The sequence below is a fragment of the Jaculus jaculus genome, chromosome 1, assembly GCF_020740685.1.
Source record: "Jaculus jaculus isolate mJacJac1 chromosome 1, mJacJac1.mat.Y.cur, whole genome shotgun sequence".
Classification (NCBI taxonomy): Eukaryota; Metazoa; Chordata; class Mammalia; order Rodentia; family Dipodidae; genus Jaculus; species Jaculus jaculus.
This window is the reverse complement of record NC_059102.1, coordinates 262,814,351-262,835,935: the sequence shown is the minus strand read 5'-3', so window position 1 is coordinate 262,835,935 and position 21,585 is coordinate 262,814,351. Positions and strand designations below refer to the sequence as shown.

Sequence of the window (21,585 nt, the reverse complement as noted above, 5' to 3'; positions counted from 1 at the left end):
CTGGTCTAGGCTGACCTGGAGTTAACTATATAGTCTCAGGGTGACCTTGAATTCACAGCGATCCTACCTCTGCCTTCTGAGTGCTGGGATTAAAGGTGTGTGCCACCACGCCCAGTCTAGGCTGATTCTTAATGGAATTTTAAAAGTTCAACCTGTAGGATACCTGCCAAACAAGTTGGCTTCTACATGGCTCCCTCTTCCTAACCTAAAGCAGACTGCAGTGAGAGCATATATTCCGTGTGCCTGTTATGCTGCTCATGGCCTTCTCTCCCTTTCCCTTTCAGAGTAACCAACGGGTTGATCTGTATAAGTGGAAAGATGGCAGTGGGGAAGTTGGCACAACCTTACAAGGCCATACTCGCGTAATCAGGTAGGCATCATACCTTCATAGCTCCTTGGCCGTCTCACTTTGTCACAGTCCCTTGGTTAGTGAAATGATGATACTGCTTCCTTGCACAGTTGGCCTTCTGTCTGTATTGTGCTGACCCTGAGCAGGCAACAGGTCCTTAGTGTTCAAGGTGATGACAACCTAAAGAACCAGTAATAGTTAGGAAGCATAATCCCTGTAGGTCTGGACCCTAATCCAGAAGGGTTAGCTACAGCCCAGTTCAGAGTACAGGGTAAGGGCTGCTTTTTGCCACAAGATGGATGGAATGGTATGCAACAGAATTTCTTGGTCAGGATTCTTAGTGGTCAGGAGTACAAGGAGACACCAGTAGGCAGAAACTGTGGGTTACCACACAGAGCTCCTGCATCAGTTTGTTTCCTAGACACACATGGGACTACCTGTACTGTTCCTTGATCCTCTTTACCCCTGGGTCACTGTTGACTGTTTCTGAGGATTAGCATCAGGGATACAGGGCAGGAAAGATGACCTGAAGTGACATGAAAGGTTAGATTCCAGGTGTGTGCAAAAAGTCCTATGTAGTAACAGCCTTTCTAAGATTGCGTGTACAAGGCAGGAAAGGGCAAGTTTGCCACTGCTGAGGGTTTGCCCGAGGTTCCTGTGGTTGAGTCTGATTTAGACAGTGATAACTCAGATTATTTTGTGCAGTTTGATTATATCTATTGAAAGGGAGTGGGGAGGATGAGAATAAGAAAAAGGGTGTATATACTTGGCTCTTTGTATGTTTTAAGTTGAGATGGTTCATTGCATTTTTGGGAGCAGGTGATACTATAGCAACTAGAGGGAAAAGGACTTGAGTTTCCTCCTCAGTTAACTCTTGTTCAGTCCTAAAGAACTTTAGTGCATGTTAGAACTTTAGTTCATTGATGATGATGTTTTGATGCTGCTAGAGACTAGACTGGCTAATGCTTTTTTTACTTTTGTTGTTTTTTTTCCAGGTAGGGTCTCACTCTGGCCCAGGCTGATCTGGAATTCACTATGTTGTCTCATGCTGGCCTTGAACTCATGGTGATCCTCTTACCTCTGCCTCCCTCTCTGCTTTGGAACCAGACATTGAAGCTTTTTCTTTTCATTGTTGTTCTGTTTCTTCTTTCCCAGCGACTTGGACTGGGCAGTATTTGAGCCAGATCTCCTCGTCACCAGCTCTGTGGATACCTACATCTACATTTGGGATATCAAGTAAGAACAATGAAGAGACATAGCCATTTGGCTGTAGGATGATATAAGACCTTTGTTTTAGAGATAAAGCATTGTAATTTGATTTCCTGTGGATACATAGGAAGTAAAGGAAGGGCTGGTATGGGTTGAAGAAGACTGTCAGATTGGGAAGGCTGTAAAGAGAGTAGCATCCTCCCCTGGGGTACCCCTGTGAGTAGGCAGAGCTGAGTCTTCCTGGGGAACACCAGGTGCTAGTGCAAAACTCCCTTCTCAGAGGAGTCCTGATGAGCCCCTGGGAAGCAGGGCCGAGCACTGCAGTCAGTGGTGAAGGCTGCCTGCAGCGGTCTGAATTCTCCCTTTACGCTTGCAGACTTGCAAAGCAGGCTCAGAGGTCAAGCAAATCCCTTGACAAAGCAGCACAGATACTGGCACTTAGACATCAAACGGGAATCTACTGACGTGGCAAGTGATGGGGAATTTTGATGGGGCACAGCCACACATCTGCTGCAGCAGGTGGGGCTAAAACATCTGCTCAGATCTTCTCTGCTCACTCTCTGTGAGGCTGCAGCTCTCCAGCTGCCAAGAGGAGTGGGGGGAGTGCTAGTGGCCACCTCACAGGGTTGCCCCAGGGAGTTGGCAAGAGTGAGACTCTGCCTCTACAAAAGGAATGTGTTCTTTATTTTTTGAGTCAGGGTTTCACTCTATCCCAGACTGACTTGGAACTCACTCTGTAGTTCAGGCTGGCCTCAGACTCACAGCTACCCTCCTACCCCTGTCTCTTGAGTACTGGGATTAAAGGCATGTGCCACCATGCCTAGCTTGATTTTTTTTTTTTTTTTTTTGTTTTTTCGAAGTCAAGTCTCACTCTAGTCCGGGCTGACCTAGAATTCACTATGTAGTCTCAGGGTGGCCTCGAACTCACAGCAGTACTTCTACCTCTGCCAAGTGCTGGGACTAAAGGCGTGTGCCACCACGCCCACCTGCTAGATATGTTTTGATTTGAATACCTATCTCATATACCTATGTTCCTGGGGTTGCAAAAAAGTTCTTAGATGAAAAGTGGTCCAAAGCAGAAAAATTTAAAAAAATATTTTATTTATTGTGTTTTTTTGGTTTTTTGAGATAGGGTCTCATTCTGGCTCAGGCTGACCTGGAATTCACTATGAAGTCTTAGGGTGGCCTCAAACTCAAGGTGATTCTCCTATCTCTGCCTCCCAAGTGCTGGGATTAAAGGCATGCACCACCATTCTCGGCTTAATATTTTATTTTTATTTATTTATTTGGGAAAGGGAAAGAGGCAGAATGAGAGAGAGAGAATGGACATGCCAGGGCTTCCAGCCACTGCAAACTCCAGATGCATGTGCCACCTTGTGTATCTGGCTTACGTAGGTCCTGGGAAATTGACCTGAGGTCCTTTGGCTTTGCAGGCAAGTGCCTCAACCACTAAGCCATTTCTCCAGCCCCAGAAAAATGTTTTAAGAAGCCCTGGTTCTATAAAGTGAGCCTCCTCAGCCCTAGAGAGCCACCTTGTTCTGTTACTTTATCACTGACAGAGAATTTGTCCCTCTTTCTAGTTAACTGTGGAGTTTCTCTCTACAAGAATCTTTGTATCCAAAGTAAATTACAACCTGTAAAGTATAATCAAAATGTGATGAATAACAGAAAATATGCCTTTTAGCCATTTTTGAGTCTGCTGTTCAGTCACATTAAGTACATTTACATTGTTGGGCAGCATATTTCCAGAACTGCTTCATCTGGCAGTCCTGAAACTCTACCTATTAAATAATTCCCCATTCCCTCTTTACCAGCCCTGGCAGGTACCGTTCTGTTTTCTGTTTTAGTGAATGTGACCATAGTAGCTACCTCCTATGGTATTTACCTTTTTGTGACTGGCATGTTTAACTTAGGATAACACAAGACTTGTCCATGAACATGTTGCATATGTCAGGATTTTCTTTTTTTTTTTTTTTGCATGTGATATGTGTGGTAGGTGTGATGTGGTGTGAGTGTGAGTGTGTGTATGCATGGGAGTGTGGGTACCCTTCCTCTATTGTTCAGTTGTTTGTTTTCATTTTTTCTTTTTTGGTTTTTCGAGGTAGGGTTTCACTCTAGCCCAGGCTGACCTGATATTCACTATGTAGTCTCAGGCTGACCTTGAATTTGCAGCAGTCCTCTTACCTCTGCCTCCTGTGCTGGGATTAAAGGCTGCTTGTTTTCTTGAGGGGGATTCTCTTCACTGATTACGGGGCTTGCCACAGTGATTCTCCCGTCTCTGCTTCCCACAAGACTGGAGTTACAGATGTGTGTGAACAAGCCCAGCTTTTTAGGTGGGTTCCAAGGAGTTAACTTGGCAGTCTCCAGCTCTCATGCTTAAGTGGCAAGTGCTCTTAATCACTGAGTGATCTCCCCAGCTTTTCTTTTTTAAATTTTCATTTAAGGGATTAAACTCAAAGCCTTGCCCATGTTAGGTAAATACTTTACCACTGAGTTAAACGTACAGTTCCCAGAGTAGGTTATTTATTTATTTTTCAAGGCAAGGTCTCACTCTAGCCCAGGCTGACCTGGGACTTCCTCTGTGGTCCAGGCTGGCCTTGAACTCCCTTCAAACCTCCTAGCTCAGCTTCCTGAGTGGTGGGACTAAAGGTGTATGCCACCATACCCTATTCCAGAGTAGGTTTCTTTCTTTCTTTTTTTTTTTTTAATTTTTTTGTTTATTTTTATGCATTTATTTGATAGCGACAGACAGATAAAGAGGCAGAGAGAGAGAGAGAGAGAGAGAGAGAGAGAGAGAGAGAGGGAGAGGGAGAGAGAATGGGCGCGCCAGGGCCTCCAGCCACTGCAAACGAACTCCAGATGCGTGCACCCCCTTGTGCATCTGGCTAACGTGGGTCCTGGGGAATTGAGCCTCGAACCGGGGTCCTTAGGCTTCACAGGCAAGTGCTTAACCGCTAAGCCATCTCTCCAGCCCCCCCCTTTTTTTTTTTTTTTTGAGGTAGGGTCTCACTCTAGCCCAGGCTGACCTGGAACTATAGTTACCCTATAGTTCTAGGATGGCCTCAAACTCACAGTGATCCTCCTACTTCTGCCTTCTGAGTTCTGGGATTAAAGGCATGTGCCAACATGCCCCACCAGAGTAGTTTATGACTTTTACTTTGTTACCAGTAGGAGAAGTGACTCCAGGGAGTGACTCTTATTGTTTTGACTTCCTCTCCTGCCACTTTGGGGCCCCCAAAGCCGCGCGTCAGATGCAGTCTGTTTTCTGTGGATTCAGCTGTATGATTTGAAATTCAGACTCTGCCTGATTGAGGTGACTGATGAAAGGAAGCACAGCTACCTTGAGGAAGCAGGCCTCTCTTTGGTACTTCTTGTTTTTAAAAAGGTATAATTCCAGATTTCCCTGAAAGAAAAGTGAAATGTGGATGAAGGATAAAAAGCACCAGGTGGCTGTTGGCATATGAATTGGGCATTTGACATCTGATTTGTATATTTCAGAGACACAAGGAAACCTACGGTTGCACTGTCTGCGGTGGGTAAGTATGCGTTCCCTCTGGTGTGTCTTCATTCTGCCCCTTCCCGTTTCTTCCTGTCCCATCCTTCTTACAACTGTGACAACACATGACCCATGTGGCATTGTAGTCGGGTAGACTTCTAGGTCCCACCTGGCAAGGTGCTGGCTTCAGGTGACTCCCAGACCCCGACACTGACTCAAGATTGGCACCTGGCTTGTGCTCATCAGCTGCAGGGATTGCCATCAAACATCCAGTCTTGTTTCGCCTTTTCTTTCATCCGTTGCCCCACCACCTCCAGCCCGTTTGTGATTATTTAAGTGACCACAATAATATTAATATGCCTAAAAATATTAACACTGGCCTTTAATATTATCTAATGTTTTTAGATAATAATTCAGGTTTCCCCACTAGTGTGTCTGTCTTGTCTGTCTCTCTAATAAATTGAGTCAGCATTGAAGTTAAGGCTGTATCTGCTAACTATTAGTTTATTTCTCTGTATTTAAAATTTCTTTGAGAGCAACAGAGAGGGAGAAAGAGGCAAAGAAGGCAGAGAGAGAGAGAATATGAATGAATGGGCTCATCAGGGCCTCTAGCCACTGCAAACGAACTCCAGATGCATGTGCTACCTTGTGCATCTGGCTAAAGTGGGTCCTGGAGAGTTGAGCTCAAACTGAGATCCTTAGGCTTCACAGGCAAGCACTTAACCTCTAAGCCATCTCTCCAGCCCCATATTTTTCATCTTTTTATAGTTCGTATCTTTTCCTTTTTGGGTTTGCTGCTTTTTCTATAGTTTTATTTCAAAAGAAACCATGTTGTCCTGTAATTAAAAAGTATGGGCACTCCAGGGCCTCCTGCCATTGCACATGAACTCCAGATGCATGTTCCACTATGTGCATCAGGCTTTATATGGTTACTGGGGAATTGAACTTGGGCTATCAGGTTTTGCAAGCAAGTGCCTTTAATCATCCCTGATTTTTGTTGTTGTTGTTGGAGCGCGCGCGCGCGCGCACACACACACACACACACACACACACACACACACACACACACGTGGCTCTTACTGACTCCCTCTCCACCACCATAAGCAATGTGCTCACTAACAGATGGGGAACTTCAATGCTGAGGAGCAGACAGTATCAAAGGACGCAGCTCTCAACAAATGGCAGTTCAAGCAGCTTATAAAGGACCCGCAGCCTTGCATTTTGCCTTCATTCCTCCCCAGGTAGTGTTAGTACTACTGACAACTCTTACTAGTGAAAAGGGAGAAGGGTCCTTATCTCTACTGTGAGAAGAGCTACACCAGAAAAGAAAACCATTACGACAAGGAGGCTGAGAGAAAGAAAGAAAGAAAGAAAGAAAGAAAGAAAGAAAGAAAGAAAGAAAGAAAGAGAGAAAGAAAGACATCCTCCTGTTTAGGGTTTCTCTAAAATCAATCTTACTTAGGATCCTATAAGTAACAAACTCAGGAAAATGTGATTGAGGCATTTCCAGACTATTTGTATCTTTACTCAGTATGTCCTCTGCAGCTAGCCTGTGTCTCAGAACATAAGTGCCTAACGTAGGGGACCAGATCAATAGAACTGCTAAGAACTTGGCACAGAAGCATGGGCATTTGATTTCCATTATCTGTTGTATAATTATTTAATGAGCATATCTTTGAATCAGGCATAACTACCTATGGTACACAAATATAGGTGTTGTTAGATTAAGGACCACAACAGACACAGGATATAACCTCCATATGTGTGTGTGTGTGTGCATGTATACACATACACACACACACACACACATATACACACACATATATATATACATATATATATATATATATATATATATATACACATACATATACATACATACATGTATCACAAATCACATGTAAACTCACAAATCAGCTAGATTGCTGCTTAATACAATCATGATATTAATGTCTAGATAATAAGATGTGGGTCTGGAGAGATGGCTCAGAGGTTAAGACACTTGCCTGCAAAGCCTAACAACCCGGGTTCAATTCCTGAATACCCATGTAAAGCCAGATGCAAAAGTAGCACAAGCATCCGGAGTTCGTTTGCAGTGGCAGGAGGCCCTAGCATGCCCAACTCACTATCTTTCTGCCTCCCTCTCTCTCTCAAATAAATAAATAAAAATATTTTTAAAATAAGAGGCCTTCGGTTCTAGTACAAATAAAAAATAAAAACAAATTTCTGGGCCTGGTGGTGCATGCCTTTAATCCCAGCATTCTGGAGGCAGAGGTATGTGGATCTCCATGAGTTCGAGGTCACCCTGAGACTACATGGTGAATTGCAAGTTAGCCTGAGCTAGAGCAAGACCCTACCTTGAAAAACCACATAAATAAATATAAGAACAAGCTAGGTGTGGTGGCACACGCCTTTAATCCCAGCACTCAGAGCCAGGGATAGGAGGATTGATCGCCATGAGTTTGAGGCCACCCTGAGAGTACAGAGTGAATTCCAAGTCGGTCTGGGCTAGATTGAGACCCTACCTTAAAAACCAAAATAAATAAATAAACAAACAAACAAATGAGCACAAGACCAATTGAGGTTGGAGAGAATATTTAGGATTGGATAATAGGTACCAAAATAATGGGAACAAGTTCTAATGTTCTGCAGTACAGTAGTGTGCCTATAGTTTATAACAATTTGTCATATACTTAAGAACTAGGAGAGAAGCAGTTAACCATTTCCAACACAGGCCGGGCGTGGTGGTGCAGACCTTTAATTCCAGCACTTGAGAGGCAGAGGTAGGAGGATCGCCGTGAGTTCGAGGCCACCCTGAGACTACATAGTGAATTCCAGGTCAGCCTGGGATAGAGTGAGACCCTATCCCAGAAAATGAAACAAAGCAAAAACAAAAACAACAAATAAACATATATATTCCCAACATGGCCAGGCATGGTTTAATCCCAGCACTGAGGAGATTGAGGTAGAAGAATCACTGGAAGTTTGGGGCTAGTCTGCAACTACATACTGAATTCCAAGTCAGCCTGGGTTAGAGCAAGACTCTACCTCAAACACACACACACACACACACACACCCACACACACACACACACACTCTCTCTCTCTCTCTCTCTCTCTCTCTCTCTCTCTCTCTCTCTCTCTGCAAAGCCAGGTGTTGTGGCTCACACCTATTGTTCTCAGGAGACTGAGGGAGGAAGATCATAGGTTCTAGGCTAGCATAGAACAGAGAGTTCCATGCCTCAACTATGTAGTTAGGAACAAAACAGCAGCACCAATACAAAATACAGCAAAGAAGGAAGAAGGGAATCCTTCAGTAAAGGAGGAAGGGAGGGAAGGAAAGTTCCCAGTTTAGGAGATTGAAATGCTAATTATCTTGGTTTGATCATTATACATTGTGTACATTTGTTGAATTATCACATTGTAGTCATAAACATATATAATTACAAGAAAGTTTAAAATATTTCTTTGGTGGAGGAAAAATGTGGGAATGAAAAGGGAAAAAAGCAAGCAGACAACCCTGGGACATACAAGCACACTCGCTCAACCCAGCCCAGCACACCCCTGGGCTAGGACAGGTTCTGGGCCTGTGCTGTTTCCTGTTTGATTCTGAGTCCCTTGTTCTATACTCGTCAGGTCAAAAAGCCCTGTGTCTGGGGCTAGGGAGATGGCTTAGTAATTAAAGGGGTTTGGAAGCCTGTCAACGTGAGTTCTTTCTTCCTCTCAAGCAGCAGCAGTGTCAAGAGAGATCCTCTCTCAGAAGATGGAAGGGGAAGGGAAACACCTTGAGGTTGTCCTCTGACCTCCACACACTTGCTGTGACACACACCTATATACACACATCACACACACACATATACGTATACACAGGCAAATAATAAAAATTAAAAAAGTTAAAACCCTGTATCTACTGTGGGTTTCTTCAGTAATAAACCCCCAGCTAAAGTGAAAGGTGGTAGGGTACTTTCTGTTGTCATGTGAGCAAGGACAAGAAGAGGTAGGAAGGGTATCCAGCAGTTTGGTGCTGGTTTAACTTGGTTAACTTTTGGCTGATTTCTTTGTGGAGACAGACTCTCATGTAACCTAGGCTGGCCTTGAACTTTTTTTTTTTTTTTTGATTTTTCGAGGTAGGGTCTCACTGTAGCCCAGGCTGACCTGGAATTCACTATGGAGTCTCAGGGTGGCCTTGAACTCATGGCAATCCTCCTACCTCTGCCTCCCGAGTGCTGGGATTAAAGGCGTGCTCCACCACGCCCGGCTGGCCTTGAACTTTTTAAAAAAATTATTGACATTAAAAATTTTTTTTTGTTGATTTTTATTTACTTGAGAGTGACAGAGAAAGAAGCAGAGGGAGGGGGGGAGAGAGAAAGAATGGGTGTGCCAGGGCCTCCAGCCACTGCAAATGAACTCCAGATGCATGCGCCACCTTGTGAATCTGGTTTACGTGGGTCCTGGGGAATTGAGGCTTAAACCGGGGTCCTTAGGCTTTACAGGTAAGCACTTAACTGCTAAGGCATCTCTCCAGCCCAACAACTTTTTTCTTTTTTTCCAGGTAGGAGTTTGTTCTAGCTCAAGGCTGACTGGCATTCACTATGTAGCCTCAGGGGGACCTTGAATTTGTGGCGATCGTCCTACCTCTGCCTCCTGAGTTTTGGGCTTAAAGGCATATGCCACCATGCTCGGCTTATTGACAATTTTTATACATGTATATACAATATATTTTGATTATAACGTCTATTTTTTTTTACTTTTTAACTTATTTGCAAGCAAAGAGAGAGGGGGAGAGAGAGAGAGGAGAAAGAGAGAGAGAATAGGCACACCAGGGCCTCACCTTTAGCCACTGCAAATGAACTCCAATTGCATGTGCCCCTTGTACATCTGGCTTACATGGGTCCTATGGAATCAAACCTGGGTCTTTTGGCTTCACAGGCAAACACCTTAACCACTAAGCCATTTCTCCAGTCCCTCCACTATTAATTTCTCTTTCCTCCTCCCCATTCTCTTTTACTGAACCCCTTCTTCCCAACTAGTCCCTCTTCTACTTTGATGTCTTCATTTTTTTCTTTTTTTGTGTGTGTGTGTGTGACCCACTGAGTTTAACTAGGGTTGCCGGCATGAACATGGGTAGGGATTATCCATCAGCATACATGCAATTTACCAATGGCTACACCCATGCAGAAAATGTCTCCTACTCCCCCAGCCACCATTAACTGCCAATAACTCCACTGGGAGGAACGGGGCCTCATGCCCTCCTCCATCATATCCATGGTGGAGGGTTGATGGGTTCACTATTGTGTGGGTAACAACAGCTGCTGAGGGATCATGAAGATAATGGCCATGTCATGCCTGGAAGATGGCATTCCACAGCGTTCCTCCTCATCCTGTGGCTCTTTTACTCTTCCTCTCCTGCAGGGTTCCCTGAGCCTTGGAGGACATAACAGATATCTCATTTAGCCCTGGGCACTCAATAGTCACCTATTCTTGGCACTTTGACGAGTTTTAAGTCTTCACAGTAGTTACTACTGAATGTAAAAAGAAGTTTCTCTAGGGCTGGGAGATGGCTCAGCAGTTAAAAGTGCTTGCTTGGAAGGCCTGCTGGCCCTGGTTCAATTCCCTAGTATCCACGTAAAGCCAGATGCACAAAGTGCTGTATGTTTTCAGTGCAAGAGGCCCTGGCACACCCATTCTTTCTTTCTCTCTTTCTCTGTTCTTATAAATAAATAAAATACATTACAAAATAGTTTCTCTAACCAAAATATGAGCAGCAATACTCTTTGGGCATAAACATAAATATCTAGAGGACAATTTGATGGGCACATGTATCCATTTAGCCAAACAACAGTAGTAGCTTCCTTTGTAGGGCCCATAGCCTTCTCAGCCATAGGCTCTTGACTAGGTTTTTAGTCCAGGTATGAATTCCCTGCAGTGGAGCAGGCCTCAAGTCCAGTCAGAGAATAGACTACGACCTCCATAATAGTCTTGATCCTCCTGCATCTCCCTGCCTCCTAATGCTAGACTATAAGCATGTACCACCACACTTTGGTTAAGTGGTTCTGGGAAACAAACCTGGGCTTGGCACATGCTAGGTAAGCACTGTACCAACTGAGGTACATCCCTAGCCCAACTCAAGTGATTTCTTGTCAGCTGTAAGCACCACCATGGCTCAGTTTCCATGTCTCAGCTTTTTTGTTTTTTTCTTTATAAAGAGAGGGAGGAAAAGGGAGAGAGAAAAAATGGGTGTGCCAGGGGATTCAGCTACTGTAAATGAACTCCAGATGCATATGCTACCTTGTGCATCTGGCTTACCTGGGTCCTTTGGCAGGCAGATGCCTTAAGTGCTAAGCCACCTTTTCAGTCCTTGAGCTTTTTTGATGTCTTACATTATGCCTCCTGGTAGTTCCTCTTAACATATTTAAAAAAATTTTTTTTGTTTATTTTTATTTATTTATTTGAGAGCAACAGAGAGAAAGAGGCAGATAGAGAGAATGGGTGCACCAGGGCCTCTAGCCACTGCAAACAAACTCCAGATGCCTCTGCCCCCTTGTGCATCTGGCTAATGTGGGTCCTGGGGAATCAAGCCTCGAACCGGGGTCCTCAGGCTTCATAGGCAGGCGCTTAACCACTAAGCCATCTCACCAGCCCTAACTTTTTTTTTCTTTTTTTCAAGGTAGGGTCTCAATCTAGCCCAGGCTGTCCTGGAATTCACTATGTAGTCTCAGGGTGGCCTTGAACTCATGGTGATCCTCCTACCTCCGCCTCCCAAGTGCTGGGATTAAAGGTGTGCACCACCATGCCCGGCACATTTTTTTTTTTTTTTTGAGTTGGGGTCTCACTCTAGCCCAGGCTGACCTGGAATTCACTATGTAGTGTCAGAGTGGCCTCGAACTCATGGCAATCCTCCTACCTCTGCCATGGGGCTTGCCACTATTTTTGCCATTCTAAACTGAGTGAAATGAACTGATTCATAATGTTTTGATTCCATGAGCACAGTGCCAGTGGCCTCATCTAGTTGCTGGTGGGGAGACTAGAGTCAGGAGGGTGTACAGAACCTCCAGGGGCTGAATCAGTCTATGCTGGGGCTGATTTTTTTTTTTTTTTTCGAGGTAGGGTGTCACTCTGATCCAGGCTGACCTGGAATTCACTATTTAGTCTCAGGGTGGCCTTGAACTCTACTTCCGAGCACTAGGATTAAAGGCATGTGCCACCATACCAGGCTTGGGGCTGATTCATTAGCTTAGCTTTAACTTGAGGTTGTCGTTTTCTCAAGACTGTTTCTCAAAAATAATAACAGAAAGAAGGAAAAGGACTCAATGTGAGAGTTGGGGATATTCTGGTGTCACTGGGGATAGGTTTTGTGACATGCCAATTACCAGCCAGCAGTTGGTAGCTACTCAACTGCTGCTCCCATAAGAAGCTACATTTTTCTACTGCTTGTACTCACAATAACCTGTGGAGTTTTCCCCGGAGACTATTTCCTCTGTTAGGTAGCTGTGATCTTGTTCCCATGTGTTAATTCACTTTCTTCTGGCCTCTCTTTTTATCTGTAATGGTGGGGTTGGTGCAGTCATAGAAACGGGAAGCATTCTGTGCTTATTCAACCAGAGCTCATTATCCACTTCCTCTGGGTATGATCCACTGTGCTCCCGCAAGCATTGAGGACAGCAGCTTTCTTCCCTGGTTTTCCTTTGCAGCTGGCGCCTCCCAGGTCAAATGGAATAAGAAAAGTGCTAACTGTCTTGCCACCAGCCATGACGGTGATGTACGAATATGGGATAAGCGGGTGAGTGACCTTTTCCCCCTGTAGCTGGATTGTAGTTTCTCCCAGAGCATGTGACGAGTGTGTTAGGAGCCTCAGGACTTGTCCCGAAAGGCCAGAGGTCCTTGTGTAGCATGGCCAGTTGAAGGTCATAGTACCTGGAGACATTTGCTTTTCAGTCAAGCTGACGTTGAAGAAAAGTCGAGAAGTAAAACATGATCAGTGGTTAAGATAATGAACTTGGCACTGGTGAGGAGCGCGGGTCCTACAGATGAGCCACCATGAGCAAGGCCCACCCTCCTGAGCTGAAGAAATTTATGAACAAGAAGTCATCACTGAAATTAAATGGTGGCAGACATGTCCAGGGAATACTGCGGGGATTTGATCCCTTCATGAATCTTGTGATCGATGAATGTGTGGAAATGGCAACTAGTGGGCAGCAAAATAATATTGGGACGGTGGTCATATGAGGAAATAGCATCATCATGTTGGAAGCTTTGGAACGAGTTTAAACAGTGGCTTTTCAGAGGAATTCATGCCCCCTTTTCAAAAGGCCTATTTTACTATTGTTGTGAAATCAGGTCATGTACATTTTTATATTAAACTTTTTGCACAATATGTGTGTGTGTGTGTGTATGTGTATATGTGTGTGTGTATAAAGAAAATGCACTTGGCCTGATTTAAGATACAGCCCCCCTTTGCTACTTCTTTTATTTATTTATTTGAGAGCGACAGACACAGAGAGAAAGACAGATAGAGGGAGAGAGAGAGAATGGGCGCGCCAGGGCTTCCAGCCACTGCAAACGAACTCCAGACGCGTGCGCCCCCTTGTGCATCTGGCTAACGTGGGACCTGGGGAACCGAGCCTCGAACCGGGGTTCTTAGGCTTCACAGGCAAGCGCTTAACCGCTAAGCCATCTCTCCAGCCCCCCTTTGCTACTTCTAATGAGGACACCAAGTAAGCCGTTGTAGCTTCTCTAAGCCTCCATGTCCCCATATTCTTTACTTGTCTTTTGTTTGTTTTTTTCCAGGTGGAGTCTCACCCTAGCCCAGGCTGACCTGGAACTCACTTCTGTTGTCTCGGACTGGCCTCAAACTCACAACAATCCTCCTACCTCTCTCTGCCTCATGAATGCTGGGGCAAAAGGTGTGCACCACCACATCTGGCTTCTTTTATTTATTTATTTTGGTTTTTCGAGGTAGGGTCTTACTGTAGCCCATGCTGACCTGGAATTCACTTATGTAGTCTCAGGGTGGCTTCAAACTCATAGTGAGTGATACACCCACCTTTGCCTCCCAAGTGCTGGGGTTAAAGGTGTGTGTCACCATGCCTGGCTCTGTTTATTTTTTTTAAGACAGTATAACCCAGGCTGGCCTTGAACTCATTGATCTTCCTGTTTCTGCCTCCTCGATTTTAGGATTAGAAGTGTGCTGCCATCACACCTGGCCTCAGGGGCCTTATTTTTCAAGCAAACATAAGAATAGTGAATGAATCACTAAGGTCAATCAGGTCTTTGGGACTTGGCACTTCTAGAGAGCATGCTTCTTATTGCTGCTCCTGTCTACAAAGTGAACACTAATTGTTCTTGGGTGTATTCCACTGAGGCCAGAGACTTGCTATGCTCCATCCTTCCTTAGAAATTTAGAGAGCCTGTTAGCATCAAAATAGCCTGCAGACCGATCATATATTCCCATTGCAGCAGCCCATGTAACGGTAAGCAAGTAAAAACTGTCAGGTCCTGTGGTAATGGAAAGTCAATTGGAGGTTTGCTGTGTTGGCAGTAGTGAGACTAGGATATAGGGAAAGGGCTTCTCCTGCCTCCTACTGCCAGAGAGATAGCTGAGAAATAATGGGCAGAGCAGTCAACATGGACAGACCTGATGTATAATTCCTGCTCCCTGGTTTGTGGAACCTGAGGCTGAGATTGCCTGCCTTTGCAGGGGATGGCTTTTTGGGTGTCCTGGCCCAGGTCCTGACAGTACAGTATGAATATCACTTTGAACTGTATAGGGAACATCATCATTCATGTTGAAGAGGAAGAGGAAGAGGGAGGCGAAGTGGCCATGGGGTATGGCTGATCCTGTCAGCTGGATTGGGTCCCAGGACATGCTAGGGATGCAAGGTGCAGAGTGCTAGCTGAACTTCCCAACACCTGCCACCTTTAGGGAGCTCTTAGGTAAGAAGTTGATTTTATGAAGTTGGATTAGTCTATCTTCTACATAAAGTGTCCTCTGTATCAGTCCAGTCTAGGAATAGCCATTTTTCTTTTTTTTTAAATATATATATATATATATTTTAATTTTTTATTTATTTGAGAGCGACAGACACAGAGAGAAAGACAGATAGAGGGAGAGAGAGAATGGGTGCGCCAGGGCTTCCAGCCTCTGCAAACGAACTCCAGATGCGTGTGCCCCCTCGTGCATCTGGCTAACGTGGGACCTGGGGAACCGAACCTCGAACCGGGGTCCTTAGGCTTCACAGGCAAGCGCTTAACCGCTATGCCATATCTCCAGCCCAAGAATAGCCATTTTTCCCTTCTTTTCTTTTTGCTTTATTTAGTCATTCACTTCAGTATAGTAAATGGCTTAAATAAACCCAAGTATGGTGACACATGTCTGTAATTCCAGCACTCTGGAGTCTGAGGGAGGATTGTGAATTCAAGGGCACTTTATGCAACATAGTCAGTTTGAGACCAGCATGAGCTACGTAGATATTTCCTCAGTAAGTTAAAACAACAACAAAAAGTGGTTTTACTGAAATAGATTTGGATGACTTAGTCAGTAAAGTGCTTGCTGTCCAAGCTTGAGAACCCAAGATTAGAGCCCAGCATTCATGTAAAAGCTGGGCATGGTGGCGCATGCCTATAATCTCAGCACTGGGGCAGTGAATACAGGAGGATCCCTAGCATTTGCTGGCTAGTTTAACCAAATCAGTGAGCTCTATGTTCAGTAAGAGACCCTGTCTCAAAAAAATTAGGTGGCAGCACTCAGGAGGCAGAGGTAAGAGGATCACCGTGAGTTTGAGGCCACCCTGAGACTCCGTAGTGAATTGCAGGTCAGCTTGGGCTACAGTGAGACCCTACCTTGAAAAACAAACAAACAAAAAATTAGGTGGAGGGTTAGAGAGATGGCTCAGCAGGTGTTGCAGTCAGGTTTGCATTGCTGGCAGAAATCACCCACCAAGAGCAGCTTTTGGGGGGAAAAAGGGTTTATTTTGGCTTACAGACTCAAGGGGAAGCTCCTTGGTGGCAGGGGAAAATGATGGCATGAGCAGAGGGTGGACATCACACCCTGGCCAACATAAGGTGGACAATAGCAACAGGAGAGTGTGCCAAACACTGGCAAGGGGAAACTGGCTATAACACCCACAAGCCCACCCCTAACAACACACTGCCTCCAGGAGGCTTTAATTCCCTGTTCTCCACCAGCTGGGAACTTCGTATTCAGAACACCTAAGTTTATGGAGGACACTTGAAACAAACCTCCACAGCAGGTAGAGAGCTTGCTGCAGGCATGATGGCCTGAGAGGGCCTGAGTCTGCCTACATTTGCTTCCTCAGTTATCTGTGCAGCAAAGATCAGAGAATCCATGGGGCTTGTGAAATCACAGCTCTGCATTCAACAAGAGATTCAGTGTTAAGTATGCAGATGAGCAGTAGAGGAAGGACACTTAATACTCTCCTCTGGCCTCTGCATGCCAGTGTGCATCTATACATGTGCATATACCACACATACCACCCACCCAATTGAGCAGTTGAGGAAGACCCCTGATGTCAACCTTTGAATCACATGTGCACATCCATGCATATGCAAGAAATACATGTAATTAGTTTATAGTGCTTATAAATTTGCCTTCCACTGTTTTCAGAACCTCAGGAAAGATAAACAGCTTGGTATTTGAGAAAGAGACACAGACAGACAGAAAGTGGCAGACAGGAGGGAAGGGGGGTTTGTCATGAGCATACCAGGGCCTCCTGCCACTGGGAGTGGATGCCAGAGCATGTGTCACTTAGTCCATTTGGCTTTATGTGGGTACTAGGGAATTGAACCTGGGCCTCAAACTTTGTAAGCAATTGCTTTTAACCAATGAGCCATCTTTCCTTCCCTCGCCTCCCTTCCCTTCCTTCCTCCCCACTTCTTTCTCTCTTTCTTCCTTTCTTTATGTAGAAATAGACTTTAGGTTACTCTTTTGTAGTCTCCTGATTAGTCCACTGATAATACTAACTTTCCTATGCCTTTTATTTTCTATTTTGTTGAAAAGATTTTAATTTTTTTTTCTGACAGAGGCTCATGTAGCCCAGGCTGAACTTGAATTCACTATATAGCTGAGGATAACTGAATTCCTGATCCTCCTACCTCCACCTCTCAAATGCTGACATTATAGGCATACAACACCATGCCCAGTTTATGTGGTTCTAGCCATTGAACCCAGGACTTCACACATTTTAGGGTAGTACTATACTAGCTGAGTTATATTCCCAGCCCAGATTTTAACCTTTTAAAAACATATATTAGGGGCTGGAGGGATGGCTTAGAGGCTAAGGTATTTGCTTGCAAAGCCCAAGGACCCAGGTTTGATTCCCCAGGACCCACGTTAGCCAGATGCACAAGGGGGCACATGCGTCTGGAGTTCATTTGCAGTGACTAGAGGCCCTGGTGCACCCATTCTCTCTCCCCCTCCCTCTTTCTCTGTCAAATAAATAAATAAATAAAAATATGTAAAAAGCTAAAAACATGTATTACTACTTGCAATTTCTGCTTAGGTGAGTTATAACCTTGACCATATTTTCACTTCCCTAGCACTTTCTGGTATCAGAGAAGTATTGATGGCAGCAAGCATTACAGGCTTAAAAAAAGTGCAGTATCAGTGGTCACATTCAATTTTCCTCTAGACTCAGCATAACCAATAGCACTACAGTTTACTAAAACACTTACTGTGTCTAGGCACTGTTCTAAGAGCTTTGTGTGTACTAAGTTCTCTTTGTAAACTAGTCTTTCCAGGAGGGTCTACCCCAGTTCTAGTTCTGTAGATGAGTAAATGCTATAGTTTCTTGAACACTTATTGTGTCTAGGCACTATTTAAGAGTTTTGTGGGGCTGGAGAGATGGCTTAGTGGTTGAGGTATATGTCTACGAAATCTAGGGACCCAGTTTGATTCCCCAGTACCCACATCAGCCAGCTGCATAAGATGGCATATGCGCCTGGTGTTGGTTTGCAGTGGCTAGAGGCCCTGGTGTGCCCATTCTCTCTCTCTCTCTTTCTCTTTCTGTCTCTCAACTAAATAATCTTTTTAAATAAGAGCTTTGTGTGTATTAAGTTCTCTTTGTAACTGGTCTTTTCAGTAGGGGCTGTTGCAGTCCTTGTTTATTTTATTTTATTTTTCAAGGTAGGGTCTCACTCTAGCCCAGGCTGACCTGGAATTCACTCTGTAGTCTCATGGTGGCTTTGAACTCACAGTGATCCCCCTTTCTCTGCCTCCCAAATAATGGGATTAAAGGTGTGCACCACCATGCCTGGCCCTGGTTCTTTTTAAAAAAATATTTGTTTATTTATTTATTTGAGAGAGAGAGAGAGAGGCATAGATAGATGGTGAGAGGGAGGGAGAAAGGGAGGGAGAGAGAATGGGTACATCAGGGCCTCCAGCCACTGCAAATGATCTCCAGACACATGTGTCACCTTGTACATCTGGCTTAAATAGGTACTGAGGAATCAAACTGGGTTCCTTAGGCTTTGCAGACAAATGCCTTAACTGCTGAGCCATCTCTCTAGGCCAGTCCTTGTACTATAGATGAGTAAATGCATGCAGTTTGTTGCAGGATTTGGGACCAGGGAGCTTGCTTCTGGAGCTTGGACTCTTAACTTACAGACTGATGCCAGTTATAGAACACTGTAGCATGTAATATGCTATTTGTAGAGAATGTAAAAGAAAAAGAAAAATCACTCATAATTCTGCAACCTACAGACAAATGTAAACTTTTTTTGGGGGGGGGGTTTCAAGGTAGGGTCTCACTCTAGCCCAGGCTGACCTGAAATTTACTATGTAGTCTCAGGATGACTTTGAACTCACTGCAATCCACCTACTTCTGCCCCCTGAGTGCTTGGATTAAAGGCATGCGCCACACACCAGGCTTTTTGTGAATTTGTTTTTTTCAAGTTAGGGTCATATTCTAGCTGAGGCTGACCTAGAATTCATTATGTAGTCTCAGGCTGGCCTTGAACTCACAGTGATCCTCCTACCTCTGCCTCCCAAGTGCTAGGACTAAAGGTGTGCACCGCTACACCTGGGTCAAACTTTTAAAAAGAAAAAACTATTTATTTATTTGCAAGCAGAGAAACAGAGAGAGGGAGGGAGGGAGAATGGGGTCACCAGGGCCACTGCAAACGAACTCCAGATACATGTGCTACTTTGTGCATCTGGCTTTATGTGGGTACTGAGGGATCAAACCTGGGTTCTTAGGCTTTGTAAACAAGCACCTTAACCACTGGGCCATCTCTTCAGCCTTCAAACTTTTTTTGAGACAGGGTCTTGGTATATTACCCAGATCAGCCTTCAACTTCCCCAGTGCTACAATTCAGGTGTGTGTCACTTGACTACATTTCCTTTTTTTCCCCTATGCTTTTCTTGTTTGTGTATGTTATATGCGGTTGTGTGTGCATGCGTGTGTGTATACCTGTTTGTATGTATGTCCACACACATGTGATCATGTGCATACACGTGTGTACATGTGCACCTAGAAGTCAAAGGTTGAAGTCTGGTGTTGTCTTTTTTTTCTTTTTTGGTTTTTCAAGGTAGGTTCTCACTCTAGCTCAGGCTGACCTGGAATTCACTATGGAGTCTCAGGGTGGCCTTGAACTCATGGTAATCCTCTTACCTCTCGAGTGCTGGGATTAAAGGCGTGCGCCACCATGCCTGGCTTTGGTGTCATCTTTTATTGTTCTTTACATTATTTATTGAGACAGGGAACCCAGAGCTCACTGATTTGGCTAGACTAGCTAGCTAGCCAGTCCCAAGGGTCCTCCTAACTTCACCTCCTGAGCAAGGATTACAGGTCTTCACTGGTGTGCCTAACTTTTATGTGGGTGCTAAGGAAATGAACTCAGGTCCTCAGACTTGTGCTAGAAGGAAGCACTTTACTGATTGAGCCATCTCCCCAGTCCTATGCACGCGCGCGTGTGTATGTGTGTGTGTGTGTTTTTAAGATAGGGACTCACTATGTATTCCTGATTGCTCAAAAACTTCCTGTATAGACCAGGCAAGCCTTGAACTGTGGCGATCCTTCTGCCTCCTAGTTGTTGGGGTTATAGGCACATACCACCCGATCTGGTTTGTGTGTGTGTGTGTTTTCATTTAATCTTGTAGCCATTTTCCTAATGTCAGCTCTAGGTATATAATTATTAACATACTAATTGTACAAATTGATGGGTTCTACTGTGTCTAAGTATAACTTTTAGTGACTGTCATATAGCCATAGTATGATTAATTTAATTATTCCCCACCTACTGGTTTATATAAATTGTACCTAGTATTCTAAAAAAACACCATAGTGAGTTGGAGAGATGGCTTAGTGGTTAAGGCATTCGCCTGTAAGCCAAGGGACTCAGTTTCAATTCCCTAGGACCCACATAAGCCAGATGCATAAAATGGTGCATGTGTCGAGTTTGCAGTGGCTGAAGGCCCTAATGTGCCCATTCTCTATGTGCCTCTTCCTCTTTCAAAAAAAAAAAAAAAAACACACCAATGTGAACATTTTTTTGTATATAAAGCTTTTATTGAATTTAGATTTTCTTAAAAAGGAAAATTTGGGGGTTGGAATGATGGCTTAGCTGTGAAGGCACTTGCCAGCAAAGACTAAGGACCCAGGTTCAGTTATTTAGTATCCAAGTAAGCCAGATGCACGAGGTGGCACATGTATCTGGAGTTCGTTTGTAGTACTTGAAGGCCCTAGTGTGCCCTTTCTCTATCCACCTTTTCTCTCTCTCAAACAAATAAATAAACTTAAAAAAAAAAAACAAAAATCAGGGATGGTAATGGACGCCTTTAATCCTAGCACTCAGGAGAGGTAAGTGTATTGCCTTTTTTGAGGCCACCCAGAGACTACAGAGTTAATTCCAGATCAGCCTGAGCTACAGCAAGACCCTACCTTGAAAAACCAAAATAAGTAAATAAGGAAAAATTTAAAGAATTTTTAAAGAATTGCTCTTTATTTATTTATTTGAGAGAGCGAGAAGGAATGGGTATGCCAGGGCCTCTAGCCACTGTAAACAAACTCCAAACACATGTACCACCTTGTGTATTTGGCTTACGTGGGTTCTGGGGAATTGAACCTGGGTCCTTTGGCTTTGTGGGCAAGTGCCTTAAATGCTAAGCCATCCCTCTAGCCTAACTTTCAATTTTTTTTTTTCCAAACCAGGTGTATTGTTTTTTTTATGTACACCAGGATGCAATTCAGTAGCATTGAGTATTACTCATGAACAACTTATGATTTGATATTTTTTATTTGATATTTTTAAAAATCTTGCTTTATACCTTCTCAAGAGCCACTGACTATAGAAACTTATGTGATAATTTGGGATTATTTAGTTTACTAAGTTTTGTGTGTATGCATGCATGTGTAAGCCTGAGTAAACAATACAAAATATATTTAATATACACCATATAAACAAATAATAAAGTTATTTCAAAGCCTTGAAACAAATCTTGCTTTAATATATATTCCTTCTGAGTTTATTTATTATTTTATTTTATTATTATTATTTTTTTTAGTTTTCCAAGGTA

The 21,585-nt window shown here is 44.0% G+C and overlaps 2 protein-coding genes across 5 annotated transcripts in view; both read left to right on the top strand.

Annotated features, from left to right (window-relative positions):
• Wdr59 (WD repeat domain 59) overlaps positions 1–21,585 on the top strand; it is a 111,867-nt gene that overhangs the window by 27,850 nt on the left and 62,432 nt on the right. For all 4 annotated transcript variants that reach the window (XM_045141648.1, XM_004659620.3, XM_045141647.1 and 1 more), the window contains exons 4-7: positions 285–370; positions 1,505–1,585; positions 5,057–5,094; positions 12,746–12,834. In XM_045141648.1, the coding sequence (XP_044997583.1) occupies positions 285–370; positions 1,505–1,585; positions 5,057–5,094; positions 12,746–12,834 (294 nt within the window). The remainder of the gene's footprint in view (positions 1–284; positions 371–1,504; positions 1,586–5,056; positions 5,095–12,745; positions 12,835–21,585) is intronic.
• LOC123457629 (small nuclear ribonucleoprotein G-like) lies at positions 12,800–13,357 on the top strand. The gene is made up of 2 exons (XM_045141649.1): positions 12,800–12,834; positions 12,990–13,357. Exon 2 carries the CDS (start codon positions 13,092–13,094, stop codon positions 13,278–13,280), a length of 189 nt encoding a protein of 62 aa, XP_044997584.1. The 5' UTR covers positions 12,800–12,834; positions 12,990–13,091; the 3' UTR covers positions 13,281–13,357.

Coding starts and splice junctions, on each gene's coding strand:
- LOC123457629 (XM_045141649.1), top strand. CDS start 13,092: ATGAGCAAGGCCCACCCTCCTGAGCTGAAGAAATTTATGAACAAGAAG.